Below are 24,659 nucleotides of genomic sequence, written 5' to 3'. Positions count from 1 at the left end.
AAATTCCTGCCCTCTTAGGGTTTATGTTCTCCTAAATTATTAAAAAGATTCAATATAATGGAATATCCTCTATAAAAAAAGAATAAGTTTTTATTCAAACAGGCTAAAACATTTATCTCTGGTGTTAGACCTATTCCTTTTGGCTTTGGCAATAGGGTAATCAGTAATCATACGAATTGACTTTCCTAAAGGAAATCCATATTTGAGTAAGAATGAAAAGATGTTCCAACCTCATATGCATTGTGCATTTCTCATATATGTAATTTGGGGAGCCCCTCCCACCCCCAACATATTCTGTTATGTATAATATCATGCCCATTTTATAGTAGAGTTGCTAAAAAGAGAGAATATGCCTAAAATTTTGAAACATGAAAAATTGCCTGTGTTCATTAATGTTTTCATACTTAAAAATCAGCAAAATACAGCATGTATTAATATTAATACATGCTGAAGTTTTGTAATTACCCCATGCATGTGTCCATAAACTGTGACTTTTTTTTTTTAATGACTGAATGTAAAGTCACTGAATGAGTTTCCTTATACTTTTTTAAGGTGATTGCTGTGTATCTATAATATGATATATTCTGATTTTAAGAGTTTGCCATTACTTCCCAGAGTTAGAGTGTTTGATTCAGGGAGTAAAGTCATTAGACATCAGCCCCCTCCTAAGGCATAGAGACTGCTGAGATGACCTCTGGAGCAAGGATTGTACCTTCCACTTGTCTATCCCTATATGTAGTGCAAAAGAGCTCTAAGATGAGGATTATCTTCTCCATTTCCAGGTAACAAAACTGAGGTTCGGAAACCTTTGGCTGTCTGTCCCTATCACGGGGCTCTGCAACCCATGTTTTTGTTTCTTGCGAGTCCTATGCTGTTTCCTCCATCCATGCCACTCTAATCCCATGGTACATGGAATAATCCATAAGCACTCAAATAACAGGACACCCACCCAGGCTCTTCACTATCATTTCCAAGTTTATTACAATTTCTGTAGGGTTTAAGACCAGCCTCTGGCTTGAGCCAAATAACTAAACAATAAGCATTGTCAGTGTATACTTTAGAGTGGACAAACAAAATCAATAAAGTGCATATGAATTTAAAACAGTATTAAGTCAAACTCAGAAAACGATTATGTAAAATATTAAAAAGTTAAATTATTGAATATAAGTATAAAATTTATAATTTTATGTTTTAATATTTGATATATCAAATGTTATACTCTTAGAAATATGAAACCGTATTCAAAAGATTAATAGAATTGTGCGTAACTGGGATATTTCATTTTTTATATTGGTAAATTTTTTTCCCAATAGTTCCATTTGATATTACAATGTTTGGGTTGCTATTGGTTTTTCTGACGCCATTGTTTATCAAAATAGAAACCACTTTGCATTCTACACAGATAACGATGGGTGATTATAAAGTTTGGTAAAGACACAGCCTCTTTTTCTCCTGATGTAAAACAGAAAAGCTATGATGTCAGGTCACAGGCTTCAGGAGACGGGGACCAAGCCTAGGCACCTATATGGTAATTAGGGAAATCTGATAGCCACCCTTTCTGACAATGACGACAAAAGTATGGGCAAAGCAACTAGTATAGAGATTGTCTCTGATGACCTCTTCATGAGGATATATTCAACTTTTCAAAATCATTCTTTAGAGATAATTTGTGCTAGCAACAGTCCTACAATTTTAGGAGAGGGGCCATTCATTTATAAAAGCAATCCTATGCAGGAAACTCCATCCAGAGCTACTTCCCTGAGGAGAAATGCCTCAAGAGATGAATTCAATCCAAAAACAGTATCAAAGAACAGAGTCCATAGTCTGTTTCTTTTATATTTATTTTATTTTTTTTTTAAAGATTTTATTTATTTATTTGACAGAGAGAGAAGCACAGCGAGAGAGGGAACACAAGCAGGGGGAGTGGGAGAGGGAGAAGCAGGCTTCCCGCCGAGCAGGGAGCCCGATGCGGGGCTCGATCCCAGGACCCTGGGACCGCGACCTGAGCCAAAGGCAGATGCTTAACGACTGAGCCACCCAGGCGTCCCCATAGTCTGTTTCTTTTAAATACAGAGTTCAAGATGCACAGGGACAATGATTGATTCTGTTGAAAATGATTACATTTTTCTTTAAACAGGTATCAAAATTAAAGCTGTATCTCAGCTGAATTATAACAGGAATGCCTCTCTGTCAAAACAAAAGTAAGTTTCCCTTTAACTTGCAGCAAACAATACATGTTTTCATTATTTGTACATCTATAATGCTATTAATATATTTTTAAAAAATAGAGGTCATTCAAATGCTAGTATTAAACTGAAATCGAACGAATGAATGTGTAATGGTAGGAAAATTTTCTCTTGTAGGTTCTTTGGTCTAATGATCAAATTGATATAAGACAGATTACCAGGAGAAAAATGAATTTAATTTCCTATGTCTGGGAGCCCCAAAGATAGGAGACTCAGGGCCACATCAGGCAGTTGAGGGTTATATTGTCATCCTCAGCTAAGGAATGGTATAGGGGCCTGGGGCTTTGAGGGGAAGGGGGGTGAATCACAGGATAAGAGCAGATGCTTGCCCTGCCAGACAGGGGTATTTCAGATAAAAACCTTAGCTCTGGTAGTAGCTCTTTCTAAATTCTAAATTCTTTTAGGTTAAGTTTTCCTTGAGTCAGCTGGGTCTTGATTGACTTCAGATCAAAATAACCCACCAGCCAAAGTGACACATTTTGGGATGGCATATTCTCACCTTCACATGAAAACTAAAAAACATGTTCTTTAAGCTCAATATAACTTAACATAAAGCCTTTTTTGCTTGTAGTTTGTTGGAAAGGTTAGAAATATTAATGGCTTTTTTATCAAACTTGATCATTAATGCTTTTGACATAAAGACATGATAAACAGGCTTTAGATGACTGATGTTTTAAAATGATCACTTTTTCTTACGTTGCTCCTAGGGAATTATTTTAGCTTACAAATTTTGAGGTACCAAAGATGATTTGGTTAATCATGGAAATGTTTGGGCAGCGTGTAAATAGCTCTCCATTGTAACTCAATAAATTGTGTGTCCTGTCACTTGACAGGTAACATTTAGAACCAAGTTCACAGAATTACAGACGGGGGAATTGCAAAGAGAGAGAAGATGGATAAAGGAAACCGTAACACATGCGCCTTTCTGCCGGGCACACTGCTGAACCCGTTATGTGCAGCAGCCTGTGTAATTTCCCCAGTAACTCTATCATGTAGATAACCCAGAAACTGAAGTGTTAAGGGAAGCGAAAAAAAGAAAATACAACCTGTGGCCATGTTGCTAGTAAGTGGTAGAGCCACGTTAGAAATTTATAGTTGTTCCAGGGTATCAGACTGTCCCTCTGCTTCCCCAGTATTTCATGTCTTAAGTTTCATCTAGGCTTGGAGAAAGGGAAGAAAAGAGGACTGGAATGTTCTAAACCAAGTAGATTTCTCGGTGAATAAAATTTTGAGTGGGAGTTGCCAAACTGTGCCATCAAGTGACATTTCAGACTCTTTTAAAGGATATTTAGAAACTTTTCCTACCCCATCCCAACTCCCCAAAACTGGATTGTGGTTCCCACTTTGAAAAACTCTTTTCTGAACTTTGTATTAGGTCTTTAGAGAACGATTTATCATTGACATTGAATTTGGAACAAAGACTGTCTCTGGGTTCAGATGATGAAGCAGACCTTGTCAAGGAACTTCAGAGTATGTGCTCCAGCAAATCTGAATCTGATATAAGCAAGGTAAGCAGTACAAAGCGGGGAGGACATGGATTGGCTCCCCCGACAGGAAAGAGATTCTTTAGAGCCACATCATAACGCCCGTTCCCTGAAAGAAATTCCTGATTGAATAGTATGGTTAATGCTCCAAATCAAATCCTCTTTACCTTGCTTAGAACAGCCCTTTCTTCCAAACTATCTTTTATATAAAAAGGAGTTCTATTCAGCACAGCTCGCTTTTCAAAACTCCTCTGAAAGACCTGAGGTTAAAATTGCATGTTGATTGCATTAGCACAAATCACACCCAACGCATTCAGGCATCACTGTTCCCCTAGGCTTTTCTTCCTTTTTGTTTTTCTAATGTTGGTATACAAGTCACCTATCAATAAGAGAGCATCACAGCAGACTCATGTTATAGACAGAGGAAAAGCCACAACCTTCCTTACAAGAAAATTTGGCCTCTGTAATGCATATGGTCATAACCTTTTAAGCCGTGAAAATTGAGATCCATATATAGAAATCAGTGACCCAAAAATCTCAAAGGCAGCGTCAACAGCTTCAAGTTCACCTTGTTTTGGCACTCTGTTAGCTGCAGCGAATTGAACCAGGCTTCCTTGATAAAGGCCTTGTACTTGAAAGGGAGGATAAGAAGGTAGTTATAATGTGAGGTTCCACCGAAAGGCTCTTAACTCTTACATCTGAACAATCCAAATCTCCGGGACAAAGTCAAATTGACAGTCTGATTTTACCTTGCTGGAAATGAGCTGAAATAGTTACCCACTGGAAAAATAGGTAATGATTAAAATCCTACAATTTTGCCAGGACAGATTTTTTTTTTTCTATAGGGCTCATCATCTGGTCACCTTCTTTTGACTTTTTTTTAAATAATCTCTAAGGAAGGAAGACCTGTTTCTCATGTATTTTCTGGTAGTTTCACTTAAAGGCTTGGAGTCTTTGTTGTGAACAGTATAGGCCTTGAGGGTATGTTCATAGAGCTCCTGAGGGTCAGAGAAGAAGGTAACACATATAGAAAATACAGATTTTCTATAGTGAATTTAAGTTATGCCTTGAGTGTGTACCTATGACTTGATAAATGGTCTCTTTTCCAGATTGCTGATTCCAGGGATGATTTAAGGAGGTTTGATAGTTCAGGAAACAACCCTGCCTTTTCAGCAACTGTTAATCCAAGAATGCCAGTGTCACCGAAGGTAAGTGCCCATTTCCCTGCAAAATGAGACAAAAAAGGATTGCTGTGGAATGGACTTCCCAAATCTTCTTTCAGTGTGAATCACAGAATTCTTTTTCAACCACAGCTGTGAAAAGAGAAGTAGAGTAAAAGTAAGTGTTCAGTAGTTAATCAGGGTTAGAAAGATCACTGTTTATAGATAATAGCTTGAAAGAATGATGTAGAAAAGCATTGTGTGTGTTAAAAGTATATATAATGAGACTTCTGTCTTGGTTCTTCTATTTTAAAATGTATTCATCTGAGAACGTTTAAGGTTTCCTGCATTTTAGAATTGCAACAGGCTAAATAATGTAAAGAAAGATCTATCACACCTGAAAAAAAAAAAGTCCTTTTTAGGGGGCGCCTGGGGGGCTCAGTCAGTTAAGCATCTGCCTTCGGCTCAGGACATGATCCCAGGGTCCTGGGCTGGAGCCCCGCGTCAGGAGTCTGCTTTTCCCTCTCCCTGCTGCTCCCCTGGCTTGTGCTCTATCAATTAAATAAAAAAACTTAAGAAACTGAACTGAAAAGGACTTTTTTTTTTTAAACTTGCCATAATGCGCATTGGCTTCAGTGAGAGGCTTTCCTTTGAAAACAAGGCAGGATGGTAAGTGGCAGAGTGAGGACTATGGTTAATAAAAGCCCAGAGATGGCCCAGCATGGTACTCCTGGGTGAACACACGCAATAAAACTACTTCTTACCCAGTAGTTATTTTGTGAGAAGGCAGATTTCATAGAGGCCGTTAGTAAGAGGTGGTTTGTTCACCACATCACGTGGAGTGTGGCTCACATCCTGTTCTCGTCCCCTCCCGCGGCGGCTGATGAAGACCTGGGGGGTGGGGGGGTTTGCAGAGAGAAGGATTAGAAAGTGAGCATGGTGAGACTATTAAATTATTCATCATCTGCTCACCACAGCCTCTGCTGTCCCACTGCTTCATGAGGTTCCAGTCCCAATTAGTTACACGTGAGCTGTAGGTTTTGGGGGAAGAAGGGGGGAAGCATTGGCAAGGCTGAGGTCCCAAATAAAAAATACATAACATGATGATCTGTGAAGAAGAGCAAGACAAGACCTTTCTGGCTTGCTATTATCATGTCTGCCTCCCCCACCCTCTCTCCAGTTGGGAACTGTTTAGAAAGCACAGCAAAAACATAATTTGGAGAATTGTGAATTCTGGCTGGAAGACATTTTGGTCAGGAGCTGTCCCTCCTGAACACATTTCTTGGGCCTCCGGGACCACTCTTTAGGGTTCCTTGTAGAATAGTCAGTCCATGCAAAGACCAGGAAAGTCTGGGAAGAAAAACCATGAACCTGTTTCTCCAAGGGCCAAGTCACTTTCCTATATAAAAATGTTTACCGGTCGTGACCAGCTGCCATTGTTTAAATGCCTCATGGAGGCAAGGTTTTTGTACCCCTATTTCTCTGTCACAGGACCTTATTGGTTGCTACAATAAGGTACTGTCCACAAAAAATAGTACTGAAAGTGGGATACGCTCAGGGCAACTCAGGACAGCTTGGTTTTAAGAGAGACCTTTAAAAACATGTGTCCTCGTATACACTCTGGGCTCTTACGGGGTTGAGTTGAGGTGGGTATTAGAACAGCTCCTCCTCCGCACATTGAACACAGGTGGAGGGGCTACCCCGCAAGGGCGAGGAGGTGTTTTTTTCAGAACCTGCCAGCAGAGGGCAAAGTAACACATTGGACAGCCTTCTGAAAGCTTGGCAGGCTCATTTCTTTTCTATCCTTCTGATAAACTCAGCTCGCAGTTCTTGGTTAGATGCCCGGTTCCTTCTGTTATCAGGAAGTAATTCTTTTAAAGTGAGAGCTCTCTGGCTTAGCTGAAATCACTTTCGACAATCCTCATTTGTCACAACAGAACTCTTTACTGCTCCAACAGTAAGGGAATGTAGTGGGATTTATTAATCTGGTGGCAGGTTAGCCTTCTAAATTAAAAACAAATGCACATATTTAAATCACTAATACAACAGACACGGATAGGTTTTCTTCTCATGAAAACCAAATGACTCCCCCGAAAGCAAAAATTCTCATTTTTGCATAATGAAATCCACTTGAGGATTTGTTTTTAAACCCCAGTGCCCAGATCATGCTCCCTCCATCCCGAGGTTCTGATGTAATTGGTTTGAGGTGCCACCTGGACTTTGATCTGGTCCTCCATTTTGTCCAGCCCCTTTGTTTCTAAATGTATCTTTAGAGGGGTTGATAGAGCTTTATGTAACTTACATGTAATCCACTATTTCCACACCATCCTCTACACCTTCCTGTCTGTCTGTACCCTTTCTCCCCTGTTCACTTATCACAGCCCTCTACCTCCTCAAAGATCCATCTCACCGCCATCTTCTCTACAGTGTTTTCCTTTACTTGTCTCCCCAGCCCATCCCCAACTTCCCCATCTAGAGAGCAGGGATTATAGTATCCTCCTAGCTTCCAGCAGTGAGTCAGTATTGAATGAACTGCTCTAATTTAACAATATTACTTTAAAACTTAATTTGGGTACAGCACTTTTCTATGCAAACTAGTAGTTTTCTTTGAGCTTAATATGTACAACATTGATAAGTAACCTTATATGTTTAATAGAACTTTTGGGTCCTAGCCCAGAAAGCATTAAACACCATGAACTCTCCTAGCCCCAGGCTCTTGTACCTCCTAGCCTTAGGGAAAACACCTCCAACCTGTGCTTAGCTGCCCAAGCACACTCTGTGTAGCAGTCACTGGCCCTGTTCTTACACTCCCAGCAGCTCTCCACAGGCCTCCTGTTACACCCTCACACCCCCACACCCCAAGCACATGTTTAACTGCAAGGGAAGCTTCTTGTTACTTCATGTCAGCATTTCCTGTCTCAGACCGTAATGATGCACACTGCCCCCCACTTTCATGATGCAGACAATGGGGTGGACCATGTATCACCTTTTCTCTGTCTGGGCCCTGACACTTACAGGTTTCCCTCCCCTTGCTCATAGATTCCATATATCACCCAGCTGCTGTCTTTAGCAAAATATGCCATTTTTTCTAAATGTGCCTCACGTGTTGAGTTTCCTGGTGTTTTAGAACAAATTACAAGTTGGAATTGGTCTTACTAGGCCCAGGCCTAAGTCCCATTTTCCAGATTTAAGAAGATGCCCAGGAGAATTCAAAGGCCAGGGGGAATCCACACAGTTACTTTCCTTTAAAAGCCACATTAACTATTTTGCCAGTTAAATTCTAGTTTTACATTTTAAATCTTTTAATGGTTCCATTGCTGTTTAGTTGTATTAAAGGAGAGAAAGTCAGGATCAACTGCTTACGAGGCATGGGGAGCAGCTCAGAGAGGAAGCCTTCCTTCACGTTGGTTGGTTGGCAGAATGTTAGACACTCTAAGGGCAAACACCTTGAGTGAAAGTTGAGAGCCCGAGGTCCGGCCCAAGGTCCTCCCTCCGAGACCGGGGACAAATCACGTCAGCCGTCCAGCTCCGTGGCTGTGCAGGAGGGAAGTGCCCCTGTTAGAGCACGGATGGTTTCTGCTCTGGAGGAAACACCCAGAGCCGTGCTCCAGTCTTGTAGTTAGTTCATCAATGCATACTTTCTGAGCGTTTAATATCTGGTTTCCAGGAAAGCAGAAAAGTGAGGTGACTCACCCAAAGTGAGAGAGTTGGTATTTGAGGAGCTGCCTACAGAGACGGTAGCTTTGACTAATCCAGTTTGGTGATGCCTTCGGGACCAGGACTTCAGGAAGCTGCCAGACTGTGACATTTGATTCACGGAGTCTTGTGAGGCCACGAAGGGCCTAAATGAAAATCAGGTGGTGGGTCTGGAGGAAGTTCATCACTCAGCCTCTTCTCTCTCTAGTCTGCTGTTCGGTTTTGCAGGAGAACCGTGTTCAGGGAGACTCTCCTCCATGCTGGTGCAGAGACACAGAGCAGGAGGTGAGGACGGCGGTTAGCGGGTGGCCACCAGGTCAGACGTGACAGCCCTGTTCTGCTCTCTCCTCTCACAGGGGGTCAGTCCTCTCAGCAGCCATCAACCGGCCGAATGCAGCAACAGTCCATCAAAGACTGAGTTGGGTGTTTCAAGAGTTAAGTCTTTTCTTCCTGTTCCTAGAAGTAAAGTCACCCAGTGTTCCCAGAACACCAAAAGCAGCAGCAGAAATACAAGGCAAATAGAAATCAACAACAACTCAAAAGAAGAGATTTGAAACTTCCACAAAAATGAACAAGTAGGAAAACTAAACAAATAGGCCTGCCTACAATAGTCTCACTCTCAACTTCTATATATTTCACACAGAAACCAAGGACAACAAGATGTAAATACCTTAAAACGAAGGCAATGTTTTCACTGTAATATAAAGTATGAGTGCGGGACCACTATTCAATTTTTTTTGTAAAGAATGTATTTATAACCAACATTTTGTTGCTTTTTTTTTTCTTTCCAATTCTGTAGGATTGAACTTCAATACCAAGAGGTGATGCCAACTTTTCAAGTAGTTTTATAATAGAAATATTGTAATAGTTTTAATCAACATGTTCAGGGGTATTAGAACTGTCAGTGTACTGTATATCTATATATATATATATATATATATCTGTATATTTAAGAAAGTCCATGAAGCATATTGCGTACATGTTATAAAATGTACAACATTGGCTTTTAAATAGAGATAACTTTATGTTCACTTGAATGACTAGAATGGGGCAATAACAAATCATTTCTAAACAGTTACTTTCCATTAAAAGCCATATTAAGTATTTTGCCTGTTAAATTCTAGTTTTACATTTTAAATCTTTTAATGGTTACATTGCTGATTGGTTGCATTATGTATATTTATGCTTATCAGAGTTTGCATTATGACTCCAGAAAATATGAAATTATATAATGCAATAAAAGTGTTATCTTTCTTACAAAAGTTTTGTACCTAAGTGAATATAACTGCAAATGCTTCAATAAATTAATTTAGTTAACTCCCTCTTCGATTTAATTCTAGTAGCACAACTGATTGATAAAAGTTGATATTTTCTGGAAGTGTTTCTTCAAAAATTACTAATGAAATGACATATACAACTCAAAGTTAAAATGCTTTGACATCAATAAAATATTGAATTACTGAGATAATTTTGCCGTAGTTTCTATTTATAGCTCTTAGTAGTTTATCCATGCAACAGAGATTTGTGTTCAATTATAAAATGTGTTCTCCCTGTTGGTATTTCACTAGCTGTTCACAGAAAGGCCCACCCCTGTTAGAAAGTGTTAAATAAAACATTTAAGTGGAGCTCTAAGAATTAGGTGTTCAGTAAACAAAACATATATTTCTCTCATAAATACCCCCCAAAAGGTATGATTTTATACCAAGAATGATTTACTTTTCTAAGAGTATTATAAGCCCTCTCTTGGCCAGAATGGTTATTTACATTGAAGTACACACATGTACACGGATACAATATTAAACTTTACGAAAAATATCTGCAAGTATCTTAATGGGTGTTTAAGATTATGCCACAAGGGATGAATCAGAGAAGATCTTTCTAGCAGGGAAGAATTGGACGGCAGACTGCAAGATGTCTAAAGAAGGCATTTAGATTGGGGGTCTTTCAAAATACAGGTAGAGATCTAATGGATCATTATATCAATTTAGTGAGTCACAACTAGCAATTTTTAGAAGTAGAATGGAAAATGTCAGTATGTCCTAGTGTCTATCAAAGTAAAAACATTTTGTGACGCCTTTGTTTCTATGACATAGATGTAAACATGAATGGGCCGGGCTGGGATGTGAGGTCACGGCCAAAAATCTTTCAAAGTCAATACAATATAAGGGAGCCTAGTGGTGGGGGTGGCTTGGGGTAAGAAGGTCTTTGATGATAAGTTTACAATCTGATGCTCATAATAGAGCTGCAAGTGTATGAAACAAGTAAGAGACATGTAATTGGAAATTATTAACTAAAATACATTAGCAATTTCCATTTTCTTTTTATGTTAACTTGAAGGTGTCTCCAAAATAGACTACTCTAGGGCATCTGGGTGGCTCAGTTGGCTAAGCAACTGCCCTCAGCTCAGGTCATGATCCTGGAGTCCCAGGATTGAGCCCTGCATCGGGCTCCCTGCTCAGTGGGGAGCCTGCTTCTCCCTCTGACCCTCCCCCGTCTCATGCTCTCTCTTTTTTTTTTTCAAGATTTATTTATTTATTTATTTGACAGAGAAAGACACAGCGAGAGAGGGAACACAAGCAGGGGGAGTGGGAGAGGGAGAAGCAGGCTTTCCCGCTGAGCAGGAAGACCGATGCGGGGCTTGATCCCAGGACCTGGGATCATGACCTGAGCCAAAGGCAGATGATTAACGACTGAGCCACCCAGGCACCACTCATTCTCTCTCTTAAATAAATTTTTTTTAAAAGTATCTTTTAAAAAAGATTCTTAAAAAAAAAAAAAATAGACTATTTTGCAGTTGCTTATGTAAAAGAGAAAACAAGGAGAGACTTCACAAAAGCTGATTACGAAAAGTAGCCAATTTTGAGAGACAAGGTTGAATTTTCAAAAATGCAATATTTTTTCTTTTCAGTTAATACTTAATAACTGAAGTTCAGTTGGCTAGCCCTAGCCATCACCTGACTTAGCCACCTGTTATGAACAATTATGACCCATTATAGCAAAGTCAATCTCTGAAGTTATATGGTACTTTCTGAATTCTATGCCACCCCTTTTGCAAGATCATTTTTCTCAGAGAACATCCCACAGATATTAAAAAAGTAAATCAGTGAACAGATATCCTTTGTTAGTTTGGTTTTTACTATAAATATGTTTAGTTGCAGACTAAGATGTCTGTTGAGTGTTAATTAGAGGGGACTATGGAAATACATTGAGAAGAGATATGCAGTTACACATTATTCTGCTTTAATAGTGAAGATAACACTTGAATATCAGGAGCCATGACCTCAAATTCTGACCACAAAGCTGACACTTTATATCTCTAGGCTTCAGTATCCTCAGTGGGGAAAAATATTAGAGCTTTTCTTTATTCCCAGGAAGAAAAGCACAACAGACAATCAGAAATCCTGTTAGTTGTTCCCATATAGTCTGATACCTTAAAAGGGTTATTAGCTCACCATACCATAAAAATGGTTTGGCTTATACTTCAAGAAAATCAAGAATATATTTCTCCTTAGCTAATTCAAAAGTTTACATTTGTTCAGAGTGGCTTCAGACCTCATTCATTCATTAAAGTAATATTCTGCGCTAGGGATTAGGGATAAAGTGTTAGGATGTGCCGGATGCCGCTCAACTTGGAGCTTACAGCCTATTGGGGTGAGATGGTGAGTAAATAAACAAAACAACATAACTTGATACTCTGTGTATTCTGTAAAGGAAATCAGTAGAATGATGTGACAGAGCACACTTGGGAAAGGTCATGGAGGAAGGATTACTTTAGGGCAGACTAGTTCAAGGAAAGGTCTTCATGGACCTAACATTTACTGACACATGAAGGAAGAAAGGAATCTAGGGAGGTAGAAGCCAGGGATTACAGAACTGGCAACTGTCCTAAGGAAGTAACAGAAAGGAGCCTGAGGCTTGAAACACATTTGGCCAAGAGAAGAACTAAAAGGGATGACGGTGGATGGTGTGGCAGAGGTTGGATTCTCGTGTAGGCTCTGGTAAGAATCTGTGGCACAATGAGAAGTCACTGGAGAGTTTTAAGCTAATGTCAGGCATTTATTTATATTTTTAAAAGACTGTTTAGAGAGATTGGTGCTGCCCCCCCCAAAATGTAATATTAGCCAAAAATGTGAGCCACATACATATTTTTAAGCTTTCTAGTAGCCACACTTTAAAAGGTGAAATTATAACAACGTTTATTTAGCCACTACATCCAAAACATTATTATTTCAAAAAGTAATCAATATAAAAAAGTATTGGGATATCTTACATTACTTTTTCAATCTAAGCCTTTGACACACACTAAATTTTATGGCAAAACTGAAGACAAAGTATTTTTAGATGCAAAAAAAACTTGCTGTCATCAGCTCTCCACTTCAAGAAATACCAAAGGAAGTTTTTCAAATGAATGATGATTCCTGATCAAAATGTACCTTACCCCCCAAAATGAGCAATGCTAGAAATGATACACATGTGGGAAATAAAATTTTTATTTTTAAATTATCTAAAAGATAATTGTTCAAAGGGAAAAAGGTAGCAATCAATGAATGGAGTTTATAACATAAATGAAGTAAATATATGACAAAGCACAGGGATGGGACAGAAGGAAAGAAATGGAAGTAACTGTGCTAAGGTTCTTACATTATCCCTGAAGTATTAAAATATTATTCGAAGGTACAAGGTAGTAAGTTAAATATGCACACTGCCAACTAGAAAAAATAAAAACTAAAAAGTATAACTAGCAAGTCAAAAGTGGAGATAAAATTGGAATAAAAATAACCAATTAGGGATGCCTGGGTGGCTCAGTCGGTTAAGCGTCTGCCTTCGGCTCCGGTCATGATCCCAGGGTCCTGGGATCGAGTCCCGCATCAGGCTCCCTGCTCTGCGGGGAGCCTGCTTCTCCCTCTCCCTCTGCCTGCCGCTCTGCCTGCTTGTACTATCTCTCCCTGTCACATAAATATTTTTTTAAAAAATAACCAATTAATCAAAAACAGGAACCAGAGGGCGGAGCAAGATGGCGGAGGAGTAGGAGACCTGGATTTCGTCTGGTCTCAGGAATTCAGCTGGATAGGGATCAAACCATTCTGAACACCTACGAACTCAACAGGAGATCAAAGAAAAGAATAGCAACAACTCTCTGAACAGAAGAGCGACCACTTTCTGGAAGGTAGGACGTGCGGAGAAGTGAATCCGAGGCGATATTCAGGAGGATAGACGGTGGGGAGGGGGGGCCTCCGTCGGCAGCTTCTGGCAAATGATAGAGCTGCGGAGCACAAAATCGGAACTTTTAGAGTCGGCTCCGCTGAGGGACGTCGCTCCAGTGGCTAAGCGGGGGGTGGAACCCTCGTGGGACAGTGTGGTCTCAGGACCTTTGGGGTCACAGAAAGACCGGGGGTGCCTGAGTGCGGCAGAGCTCCCAGGTATCGGAGCAGGGAAGCCGGCTGCAGAGACGGAGCCCAGGCGCGGGCTCTCAGCTCGGGGTTGCCATAAACCGTGATCCGCGGCACAGTCGGGCCACTGCTGTCCCAGCAGGGACCCAACAAGCAGCAGATCCGGGGAGACTCCCCTTCCTCCCCGGGGAGGAGAGGCGCGGGAGCACACCGCGGGGATCTGCTGGGTTTGGAGACTCCACACAGGGTCGGGTGCCAGAGATAGAAACGCGCGGTCACAGGCCGGGTGAGCATGGAGTGCGGCCGGAGACCGGGGAGACGGGAGTGACTGACTGCTTTTCTCTGGAGTCACTTTCCTCAGTCACACTTTCCTCAGTCCCCTCACTGAGGAGTGGGGCCCTGAGTTCTCGGCTCCTCCGGGGCCGAGATTAGGAGGCCACCATTTTCACTCTCGGCCTCCAAAGCTGTACGGAAAGCTTGCAGGGAACAAAAGCTCCCGAGAGCAAACCTGAGCAGATTACTTAGCCCGGACCGGCAAGGGCAGGGCAATTCCGCCTCCGGCAAAGACATTTGGGAACCACGGCAACAGGCCCCTCCCCCAGAAGATCAGCGAGAACAGCCAGCCAAGACCAAGTTTACCGATCAATGAGAACGGCAGAACTCCAGCGCTAGGGGAATACTGCACATAGAATCCATGGCTTTTTTACCATGATTCTTTAGTCTTTCAAAGTTAATTTTTTTTAACTTTTTTTTTTTTGAATTTTTCTTTTTCCCTTTCTCAACCAACATCTTATCAATCACTTTTTTAAAAAACATTTTTATTTTTCATTTTTAGAGTCATATTCTAGCCCTTCATAGTAGTTACCCTTATCTTTGGCATATATATATAAGTTGCTCTCTTTAAAATTTTGAGATACAGTTTATTCTAACAGATCAAAATATACCCTAAATCTCTAGTGTATGGCTTTGTTCTAGTCTCCTGCCTGATCACATTCTCTCCCTTTTTTTTTCTTTTTTTTTTAAATCCTCTTCTCTTTTTTCAACCAACTTCTTATCAATTCCTTTTATAAAATCTTTTATAATTTTCATCTTTACAGTCATATTCCATCCCTTCATCGTATTAACCCTTATTTTTGTACATATATAAGTTTTTCTTTCTTTAAAATTTTGGGAGGCACCTTCTTCTAACAGACCAACATACACCCAAAATCTAGTGTGTGGCGCCAATCTATGCACCAGCCTGATCATATTTGATCATATTCTGTTTTTTTTGTTTTGTTCTGTTTTTGTTTGTTTTTATCTTTTTTTTTCTTTTTCTTTTTTCTTTCTTTCCCTTTCTTTTCCCCTGGTTTTAGGTCTTTTCTGATTTGTTTACTGTATATTTTCTGGGGACGTTGATACCCTGTTAGCATTTTGTTCTTTCATTCATCTATTCTCCTCTGGACAAAATGACAAGACGGAAAAAATCATCTCAACAAAAAGAACAAGAGGCAGTACTGACTGCCAGGGACCTACTCAATACGGACATTAGTATGATGTCAGATCTAGAGTTCAGAATGATGATTTTAAAGATACTAGCTGGGCTTGAAAAAAGCATGGAAGTTATTAGAGAAACCCTTTCTGGAGAAATAAAAGAACTAAAATCTAACCAAGTTGAAATCAAAAAGGCTATTAATGAGGTTACAATAAAAAATGGGGGCTCTAACTGCTAGGATAAATGAGGCAGAAGAGAGAATCAGCGATATAGAAGACCAAATGATGGAAAATAAAGAAGCTGAGAAAAAGAGAGATAAACAACTACTGGATCACAAGGGCAGAATTCGAGAGATAAGCGATACCATAAGACGAAACAACATTAGTATAATTGGGATCCCAGAAGAAGAAGAAAGAGAGAGAGGGGCAGAAAGTATATTGGAGCAAATTATAGCAGAGAACTTCCCTAATTTGGGGAAGGAAACAGGCATCAAAATCCAGGAGGCACAGAGAACCCCTCTCAAAATCAGTAAAAATAGGTCAACACACTGACATCTAATAGTAAAACTTACAAGTCTCAGAGACAAAGAGAAAATCCTGAAAGCAGCTCGGGAGAAGAGATATGTAACCTACAATGGTAGAAACTAAATTAGACTGGCAACAGACCTATCCACAGAGACCTGGCAGACCAGAAAGGACTGGCATGATATATTCAGAGCACTAAATGAGAAAAATATGCAGCCAAGAATACTATATCCAGCTAGGCTGTCATTGAAAATAGAAGGAGAGATAAAAAGCTTCCAGGACAAACAAAAACTAAAGGAATTTGCAAACACAAAACCAGCCCTACAAGAAGTATTGAAGGGGGTGCTCTAAGCAAAGAGAGAGCCTAAAAGTAACATCAACCAGAAAGGAACACAGACAATATACAGTAACAGTCACCTTACAGGCAATACAATGGCACTAAATTCACATCTTTCAATAGTTACCCTGAATGTAAATGGGCTAAATGACCCAATCAAAAGACACAGGCTATCAGATTGGATTAAAAAACAAGACCCATTGATATGCTGTCTGCAAGAGACTCATTTTAGACCCAAAGACACCCCCAGATTGAAAGTGAAGGGGTGGAAAACCATTTACTATGCTAATGGACACCAAAAGAAAGCTGGGATGGCAATCCTTATATCAGACAAATTAGATTTTAAACCTAAGACTGTAATAAGAGATGAGGAAGGACACTATATCCTACTTAAAGGGTCTATCCAACAAGAAGATCTAACAATTGTAAATATCTATGCCCCTAACATGGGAGCAGCCAATTATATAAGGCAATTAATAACAAAAGCAAAGAAACACATTGACAACAATACAATAATAGTGGGGGACTTTAACACCCCTCTCGCTGAAATGGACAGATCATCTAAGCAAAAGATCAACAAGGAAATAAAGACTTTAAATGACACACTGGACCAAATGGACTTCACAGATATATTCAGAATATTCCATCCCAAAGCAACAGAATACACATTCTTCTCTAGTGCCCATGGAACATTCTCCAGAATAGATCACATCCTAGGTCACAAATCAGGTCTCGACCAGTACCAAAAGAGTGGGATCATTCCCTGCATATTTTCAGACCACAATGCTTTGAAACTAGAACTCAATCACAAGAGGAAAGTCAGAAAGAACTCAAATACATGGAGGCTAAAGAGCATCCTACTAAAGAATGAATGGGTCAACCAGGAAATTAAAGAATTAAAAAAATTCATGGAAACAAATGAAAATGAAAACACAACTGTTCAAAATCTTTGGGATACAGCAAAGGTAGTCCTAAGAGGAAAGTATATAGCAATACAAGCCTTTCTCAAAAAACAAGAAAGGTCTCAAATACACAACCTAACCCTACACCTAAAGGAGCTGGAGAGAGAACAGCAAATAAAGCCTAAACCCAGCAGGAGAAGAGAAATAATAAAGATCAGAGCAGAAATCAATGAAATAGAAACCAAAAGAACAGTAGAACAGATCAACAAAACAATAAGCTGGTTCATTGAAACAATTAACAAGATTGATAAACCTGTGGGACCACAAACATAAGCCCTGCTGGTTCCGAGAGCCAGGTGATCAGTAGTCGTCTCCTGGGAAGCAGTTTCTAAAAGTGGGGCTTCAAAGAAGTGTACAAGCATCTTTCCATGAGGAACTGATGAATTGGAGAGAGGCAGAGGAAGGCAAAGATGGTGTCCCCTGATCTGCATTCCCCGAGAGCACCTATGTAGGCTCTAGGTGTGTGCCAATCTTGAAACCTTCCCCTAAGGCCAAAGCTCTAGGACTAGCAAGTAGACTTCTCAGAAAGGTTGGGGATGTGTTTCACTCTGCTCTCCATGCTGTGCCTTGGGAATAGTAGCCTGCCAAGAACTGTCTCTTCAACTGTTACAGTCCTGAGAAACCAGGAATACCAGACCCCTGGCCACCAGAGCCTGGTGATCAAGGAGTATCTCCTGGACTGCAGCCACAAACACCAGATGCAAAATTGGTGTTCTGGAGTGCAATGGAATGAGAATGTGGAGATAGCACCCACCCTCCAAGGTGTCAGGAAAGGTTTTACTGTCAGCCCATGGGCGTGTTTTCAGATAGAAGCCTGCCCATAAGACTGAAGCTGTGATGGATAAATTAAACATCTCCTGGGTCTGTTTCTTCTTGCTGTGTCCTGGGGTGGTAGCTGTTTAAGAACCCTTTCTCCTTTCAGTTACAGTCCTGTTGGACCCACAAGCATAAGCTGCACTGGGTCCCTAGGGCCGGGCAATGTAAAGTTGTTCCTTGGCAGCAGCTATAAAAATCAGGGCACCAAAAAAGGGTATAATCTCCTTTCTGTAAGATCCCAGCAAGCTGGAGCTAGGCTGAAGAGAGCACAGAGATTGCATCCACCAACCTCCTTTGTTCCCTTCAGTCCTCAGGGAGAAGCTCTGGGTTTTGAGTTCCCTTTCAACTTTGGTTCACTCTGCCAGGGGTGGAGTTTATGGCGAGATTGTGCCTCAGACTTTTAATACCTTCTCTGATGTTTGCTCAGTGTGGAAGGGTTTGTTTTCTCTCTTTTTTGCTCAGTGTGAAAGGGTTGCACCACCAGTTTGTTTTTCTCTTTTCTTCCTTTCCTGTAGTGCACCTATCACTTATAAAACTAATATGAGGTTAAAAGATAAAAGTAATAAAAATAATTGTAAATATAATACTTAGTTTGGGATACACAAAATAAAAAGGTATAAAATGTGACATCAGAGACAAAATGTGAGTGAAAAAAAAATACAGAACATTAGAATGTGTTCAAACTTAAGTTTTTATCAACTTAAAATAGACTGTCACAAAAATAAGTTATATAAGTTTCATGGTAATCACCAAGCAAAAACCTATAGTAGATGTGCAAAGATAGTAAGAAATGAATCTACGCATATCACTAAAGAAAGTCATTAAGTCACAAGGGAAAAGAACAGGAGAAGAAAATAGAAACAGGAACTATAAAATAGCTGGAAAACAATTAACAAAATGGCAATAGGTACATACCTATCAATAATTACTTTAAATATAAATGGACTAAATTCCCCACTCAAAGACACAGAATGAATGGATTAAAAAAAAAAAGGAGACCCATATATATACTGCCCACAAGAAACTCAATTTAGACATAAGGCCACACATAGACTGAAAGGGAAGGAATGGAAAAAGATATTCCATGAAAATGGAAGCCAAAAGAAAGCTGAGGTAGCTATATTTATATCAGGCAAAATACTTTATAACAAAGAGCAATAATAAAAAAGGGCATCACCTATTGATAAATGGGTCAACCCAACAAGGGGATACAACGTTTGTAAACAATTATGCACCCAACATAGAAGCACCTAAATATACAAAGTAAGTATTAACAGACCTAAAGGGAGAAATAGAGGAGCAATGCAATAAAGTAGGGGACTTTAATATACTACTTACATTCCTAGAAAGATCATCCAGACAGAAAATAAAGAAACACTGGCTTTAAACAACACTTTAAATGAGATGAACGTAACAAATACATAAAGTACATTCTACCCCAAAGCACCAGAACACATATTCTTCTAACGTGCACATGGACAATCTCCAGGGTAGTCATATATTAGGTCACAAAACAAGTCTTAACAAATTTAAGATGACAGAAATCATCAAGCATCTTTTCTGACCACAATGATATGAAGCTAGAAACCAATTACTAGGAGAAAACGGGAAAAATTCACAAATATGTGGAGACTAAACAACATGCTACTGAACAAGAATGGGTCAATGAAGAAATCAAAAGCAAAATAAAAAAATACCTTAAGGCAAACAAGAAGAGAAATATAGCACACCAAAATACATGGGAGCAGCAACAGCAGTTCTAAGACGTAAGTTAACAGCAATAAATGCGTACCTCAAGAAACTCAGAAAAAGAAGAACAAAGCCCAAAGTTAATAGGAGGAAGGAAATAACAAAGAGCAGAAATAAATGCAAGAGAGACTAAACAGACAATAGAAAAGATTAAACCAAGAGCTGCTTCTTTGAAAAGATAAACAAAATTGACAAAACTTCAGCTAGATTCACTATGAAAAAACAAGGGGAGAAGGCTCAAATAAAATTAGAAATGAAAGAGGAGACATTACAGCTAATACCACAGAAATACAAAGGATCATAAGAGATCACTATGAACAATTATATGCCAACAAACTGAACAAAGAAAAAATGATTAAATTCCTAGAACCACACCCCCAAGATTGAATCATAAAGAAAAAAGAAAATCTGAACAGATAGATCACTGCTAAGGAGATTGAATCAATTATTTTACAACTCCCTACATACAAAAGTCTAGGATCAGAGAGTCTAGGACCAGAGAGCTTCACTGGTGAATTCTACCAAATATTCAAAAAAGAATTAAGACCACTCACTCCTTCTCAAACTTTTCCAAAAAACAGAAGAGCAGCGGACACTTCCAAACTCATTTTACATAGTCAGCATTACCATGATACCAAAACCAGACAAGGATACCACAAGGAAAGAAAGTACAGGTCAGTATCTCTGATGGACACAGATGCAAAAATCCTCAACAAAGTATCAGCAAACCAAATTCAACAATACATTAAAAATATCATATACCATGATCATGTGGAATTTATTCCAGAGATGCAAGGATGGTTCAACATTTGCAAATCAATAAATGTGATAGACCACACTGACAAAATCCAGGACAAAAATCATATAATCATCTCAATAGATACAGAAAAGCATTTGACAAAATTCAACATCCATTTATGATAAAAACTCTCAATAATCTGGATATAGAGGGAACATACCTCAACATAACAAAGGCCATCAATGACAAGTCCAGAGCCAATGTCATACTCAATGGTAAAAAGCTTTTCTTCTAAGATCAGAAACAAAACAAAGTGCCCTTTTTCTTCACTTTTATTCAACATAGTATCAGAAGTCATAGCCAGAGCAGTCAGGCAAGAAAAAAGAAATAAAAAGCATCCAAATTGAAAAGGAAATAAAACTGTCACTATTTAGATGACATGGTACTATATAAAATACCCTGAAAGACTCCACCAAAAACCTGTTAGAACTAATCAGCAAATTCAGTAAAGTTGAAGGGTATAAAATAAATATATAAAACTCAGTTGTGTTTTTATACACAAATACAATATCTGAAAGAGCAATCATGAAACCAATCTATTTTATAATTGCATTAAAGAGAATAAAACATCTAGGAATAAATTTAATCAAGGAGATGAAAAACATGTACATGGAGTTAGAGTTACATATAGTTGTATGTAGTTATAAGACATTGATGAAAGAAATTAAAGATGACACAAATGAATGGAAAGATCTATGTTCATGGATTGAAGGAACTGATATTTTTTTAAATGTCCATACTACCCAAAGCAATCCAGATTCAATGTAATTCTTTTAAAAAATCCTGTGGGTTTTGTTTTGTTTTTTGTTTTTTTTTTTACAGAACTAGAACAAACAACCCTAAAGTTTGTATGGAGCCACAGAAGATACTGAATAGCCAAAGCAATCTTGAGAAAGAAGAACAAAGCTGGAAGCATCATGTTCACTGATTTCAAACTATATTATAAAGCTACAGTAATCAAAACAGTATGGTATTGTCATAGAAACAGACACACAGAACAATGGAACAGAGCAGAGCCCAGAAATAAACCCATACACAGACAATTAATTTATGACAAAGGAGCCAAGAATATACAATGGGAAAAGGATAGAGTTCAATAAATGGTGTAGGAAAACTGGACAGCCACATGCAAAGGAATGAAACTGGACCACTATCTTATACCATAGACAAAAATTAACTCAAATGGATTAAGCACTTAAATGTAAGACATGAAACCATAAAACTCCTAGAAGAAAACAGGTTGTAAGCTCCTTGGCACTGGTCTTGATAAATTTTTGGATTTGACACCAAAAGCAACAAAAGCAAAAATAAACAGATACACGGCGCCTGGGCGGCTCAATCAGTTGGGCGTCCAACTCTTGATTTCGACTGAGGTCAAGATCTCAGTGTGGTGAGGTCAAGACCCCCATCGGTCTCTGTGCTCAGTGGGGAGTCTGCTTCTCTCTCTCCCTCTGCCCCTTCCCCTGCTCATGCATGAATGTGCAGGCTCTCTCTTTCTAAAATAAATAAATCTTTAAATAAAATAAACAGGTGGGACTGCATTAAACTAAAAACCTTCTGCACAGCAAAGGTAACCATCACAAAATGAAAAGGTAACCTGTTGAATGGGAAAAAATATTTATGAAGTATGTATCTGATAAGGGAATTAAGATCCAAAATATTTAAGGATTCACAGGACTTACTAAAACAATCTCATTAAAAAATAGGCAGAAAATCTGAATAGACTCTTTCTAAAGAAGACATATAGATGGCCAACAGGTACATGAGAAGCTACTCAACATCACTAATCATCGAGGAAATGTAAATTGAAACCACAGTGAGGTATCATCTCACACCAGTTAGAATGGCTATTATCAAAAAGACAAGAAACAACAAGCATTGGCAAGGATGTAGAGAAAAGAGAATGCTTGTGTACTATTGGTGAAAATGTAAAGGAGTTCCTTCAAAAAATTCAAAATAGAATAACCATACACACCAGCAATCCCACTTCTGGTGATTAAGCCAAAGAAAATAAAAACACTAACTCAAAAAGAATCTGTACCTCAATGTTCATTGCAGCATTATTTACAATAACTAAGATATGAATCCATCACCTCCACCTTCTGCCCCACACTGGCTGTGGGCACCAGGGTCTCACGTTCCATCACTGGGAGGCCCTTGTGGTGCGGAAGGCTGCAGTGTCAGGCCCCAATGGGGATTTGGGCATGCCAGTGAAGGCAGACAATGAAGGTGAGGATGTCAGCTTCAGGGAAGCAGAAAATGCTGCCATCAACTCCATGTTGGACTAGATCAACTCCTGTCTAGAACACCTGGAGGAGAAGAATGACCACGTCCACACCCACCTCCAGGAGCTGCTTGAGTACAACCAGTAGACACACCTTGTGTTCCAGCAGCAGCTCGGGGAGGCCCCTAGTGCCAATCCCTAGACTCTGAGAGCCCCCAACCAGCCCCAACCCTGCTTCCCTGGGCAAGGCTCTGGCCTGGGTACTCACCACCTGGCTTAGATACTTTCTCAAGGGCTGGCCTACAGGTGCCCTGGTGGGTCTGCCTGCCTGGGCCACCCTTCTGGTACTCCCCTTGGCATGCTTGGGCCAGCCCCAACCACCCGGCATCCCCTCCTGGGGTCAGGTGTGGGCCTGAGACCCACCTACCTTGCCTGCCTGCCCAAATGTGGGGCACTCCCCACTCTACCCAGGCCTGGAGCGTCCACATTAAATGGGTCTCCAACAACAATAAAAACAACAACAAAACAAAAACTAAGATATAGAAATGACTTAAGTGTCCATCAGTGGATGCATGGGTAAAGAAAATGTGGCATATATGTACAATGGACTATTATTAAGTTATAAAAAAGAAGGAAATACTGCTATCTGTGATAAGGTGGATGAAACTTGAGGGCATTATGCTAGGTGAAGTAAGTCAGACAGGGAAAGAAAAATACTATGTGATTTCACGTATATGTGGAATCTAAAAAAACCAAACTCATATTAATAAGGAAAATCTGTGTCCTAAGACGGCCGACCGAGCCAATGAGAGAGTCCCAGTCCTTGCCCTGGGGCTCTTCCGGGTTCTTCTCCCTGCTCTGCTTCGCGCATGTGCCAAAAGTGCCAAGTATGCGGAAGCAGAAGTGTATAAATTGCCCCCTTGGTTTGTGCTCAGGGCTCAGACCTTTGGAGACCACTCTCCTCTGAGCCTGCCGGCATTAAATAAACCTCCTATCCTCCAAGACCTCCGAGTGCCACTTGGTTCTTCCATTGGGTGATCCAGTCCAGGTTCCATAACAACATAAACAGAACAGATTTTTGGTTGCCAGAAGCAGGAGTTAGGGGCTGGGAGAAATGGGTGAAGGTGGTTAAAAGGTACAAACTTCCAGTAAGATAAATAAATTCTGGAGATGTGATGCATAGCATGGTGACTATAGTTACGAATACCACATTGTAAACCTCAAAGTTGCTGAGAGTAGATACTCAAAGTTCTTATCACACACACAAAAATTATAACGCTATGAGCTGATGGATGTGTTAATTACACTTATTGTGGTAATCTTTTTGCAATAGATGTATACTAAGTCATTGTGTTGTATCCCTTAAACTTACACAATGTTATATGTCAATTACATGTCAATTACATCTCTGGGAGGGGGGAATCAATCAATACAATTTACCAGATTTACCACATACAGAAGGAAATCATAGAATCATCTCAATAGATGCAGAAAGCAATACTCATTTATGACAAATACTCTCAGCAAACTAGGAATCCTAGGGGAACTACGTCAACCTGATAAATGACATCTAGGAAAAACCTATAAGCAACATCATATTTAATGGGGAAAGACTTATGAATTCCCCTAAAATCAGGGGAAGGCAAGGAGACATACTCTCACCATTTTTATTAAAAATAGGCCTACACACACAAAAAATAAAGGTCTACATACTGGGATAGAAAACATTAAACTGTTATTACTTGCAGACGACAGATCATATACACAGAAAATCCTAAGGAATACACAAATGAGTTAC

General features: G+C 39.7%; 1 protein-coding gene and 1 pseudogene across 4 annotated transcripts in view; both read left to right on the top strand.

Moving 5' to 3' along the window:
* The window catches only part of CTTNBP2 (cortactin binding protein 2), a 150,688-nt gene extending 140,634 nt beyond the window's left edge, over positions 1-10,054 (top strand). For 3 of the 4 annotated variants that reach the window (XM_078059495.1, XM_036077138.2, XM_036077140.2), the window contains 4 exons: positions 2,138-2,201; positions 3,622-3,754; positions 4,840-4,938; positions 8,943-10,054. In XM_078059495.1, the coding sequence (XP_077915621.1) occupies positions 2,138-2,201; positions 3,622-3,754; positions 4,840-4,938; positions 8,943-9,140 (494 nt within the window). In that variant the 3' untranslated portion in view covers positions 9,141-10,054. Of the gene's footprint in view, positions 1-2,137; positions 2,202-3,621; positions 3,755-4,839; positions 4,939-8,814 lie in introns of all 4 variants that reach the window. The other variant, XM_078059496.1, reaches the window with a different exon arrangement.
* A 2,149-nt stretch (positions 10,055-12,203) lies between these two features.
* Positions 12,204-23,063, top strand: LOC118526108 (bublin coiled-coil protein pseudogene; annotated as a pseudogene).
* The last annotated feature ends 1,596 nt before the right edge of the window (positions 23,064-24,659 follow it).

The sequence above is a fragment of the Halichoerus grypus genome, chromosome 12 (genome assembly GCF_964656455.1).
Source record: "Halichoerus grypus chromosome 12, mHalGry1.hap1.1, whole genome shotgun sequence".
Classification (NCBI taxonomy): Eukaryota; Metazoa; Chordata; class Mammalia; order Carnivora; family Phocidae; genus Halichoerus; species Halichoerus grypus.
This window is presented reverse-complemented; position numbering and strand designations above follow the sequence as displayed.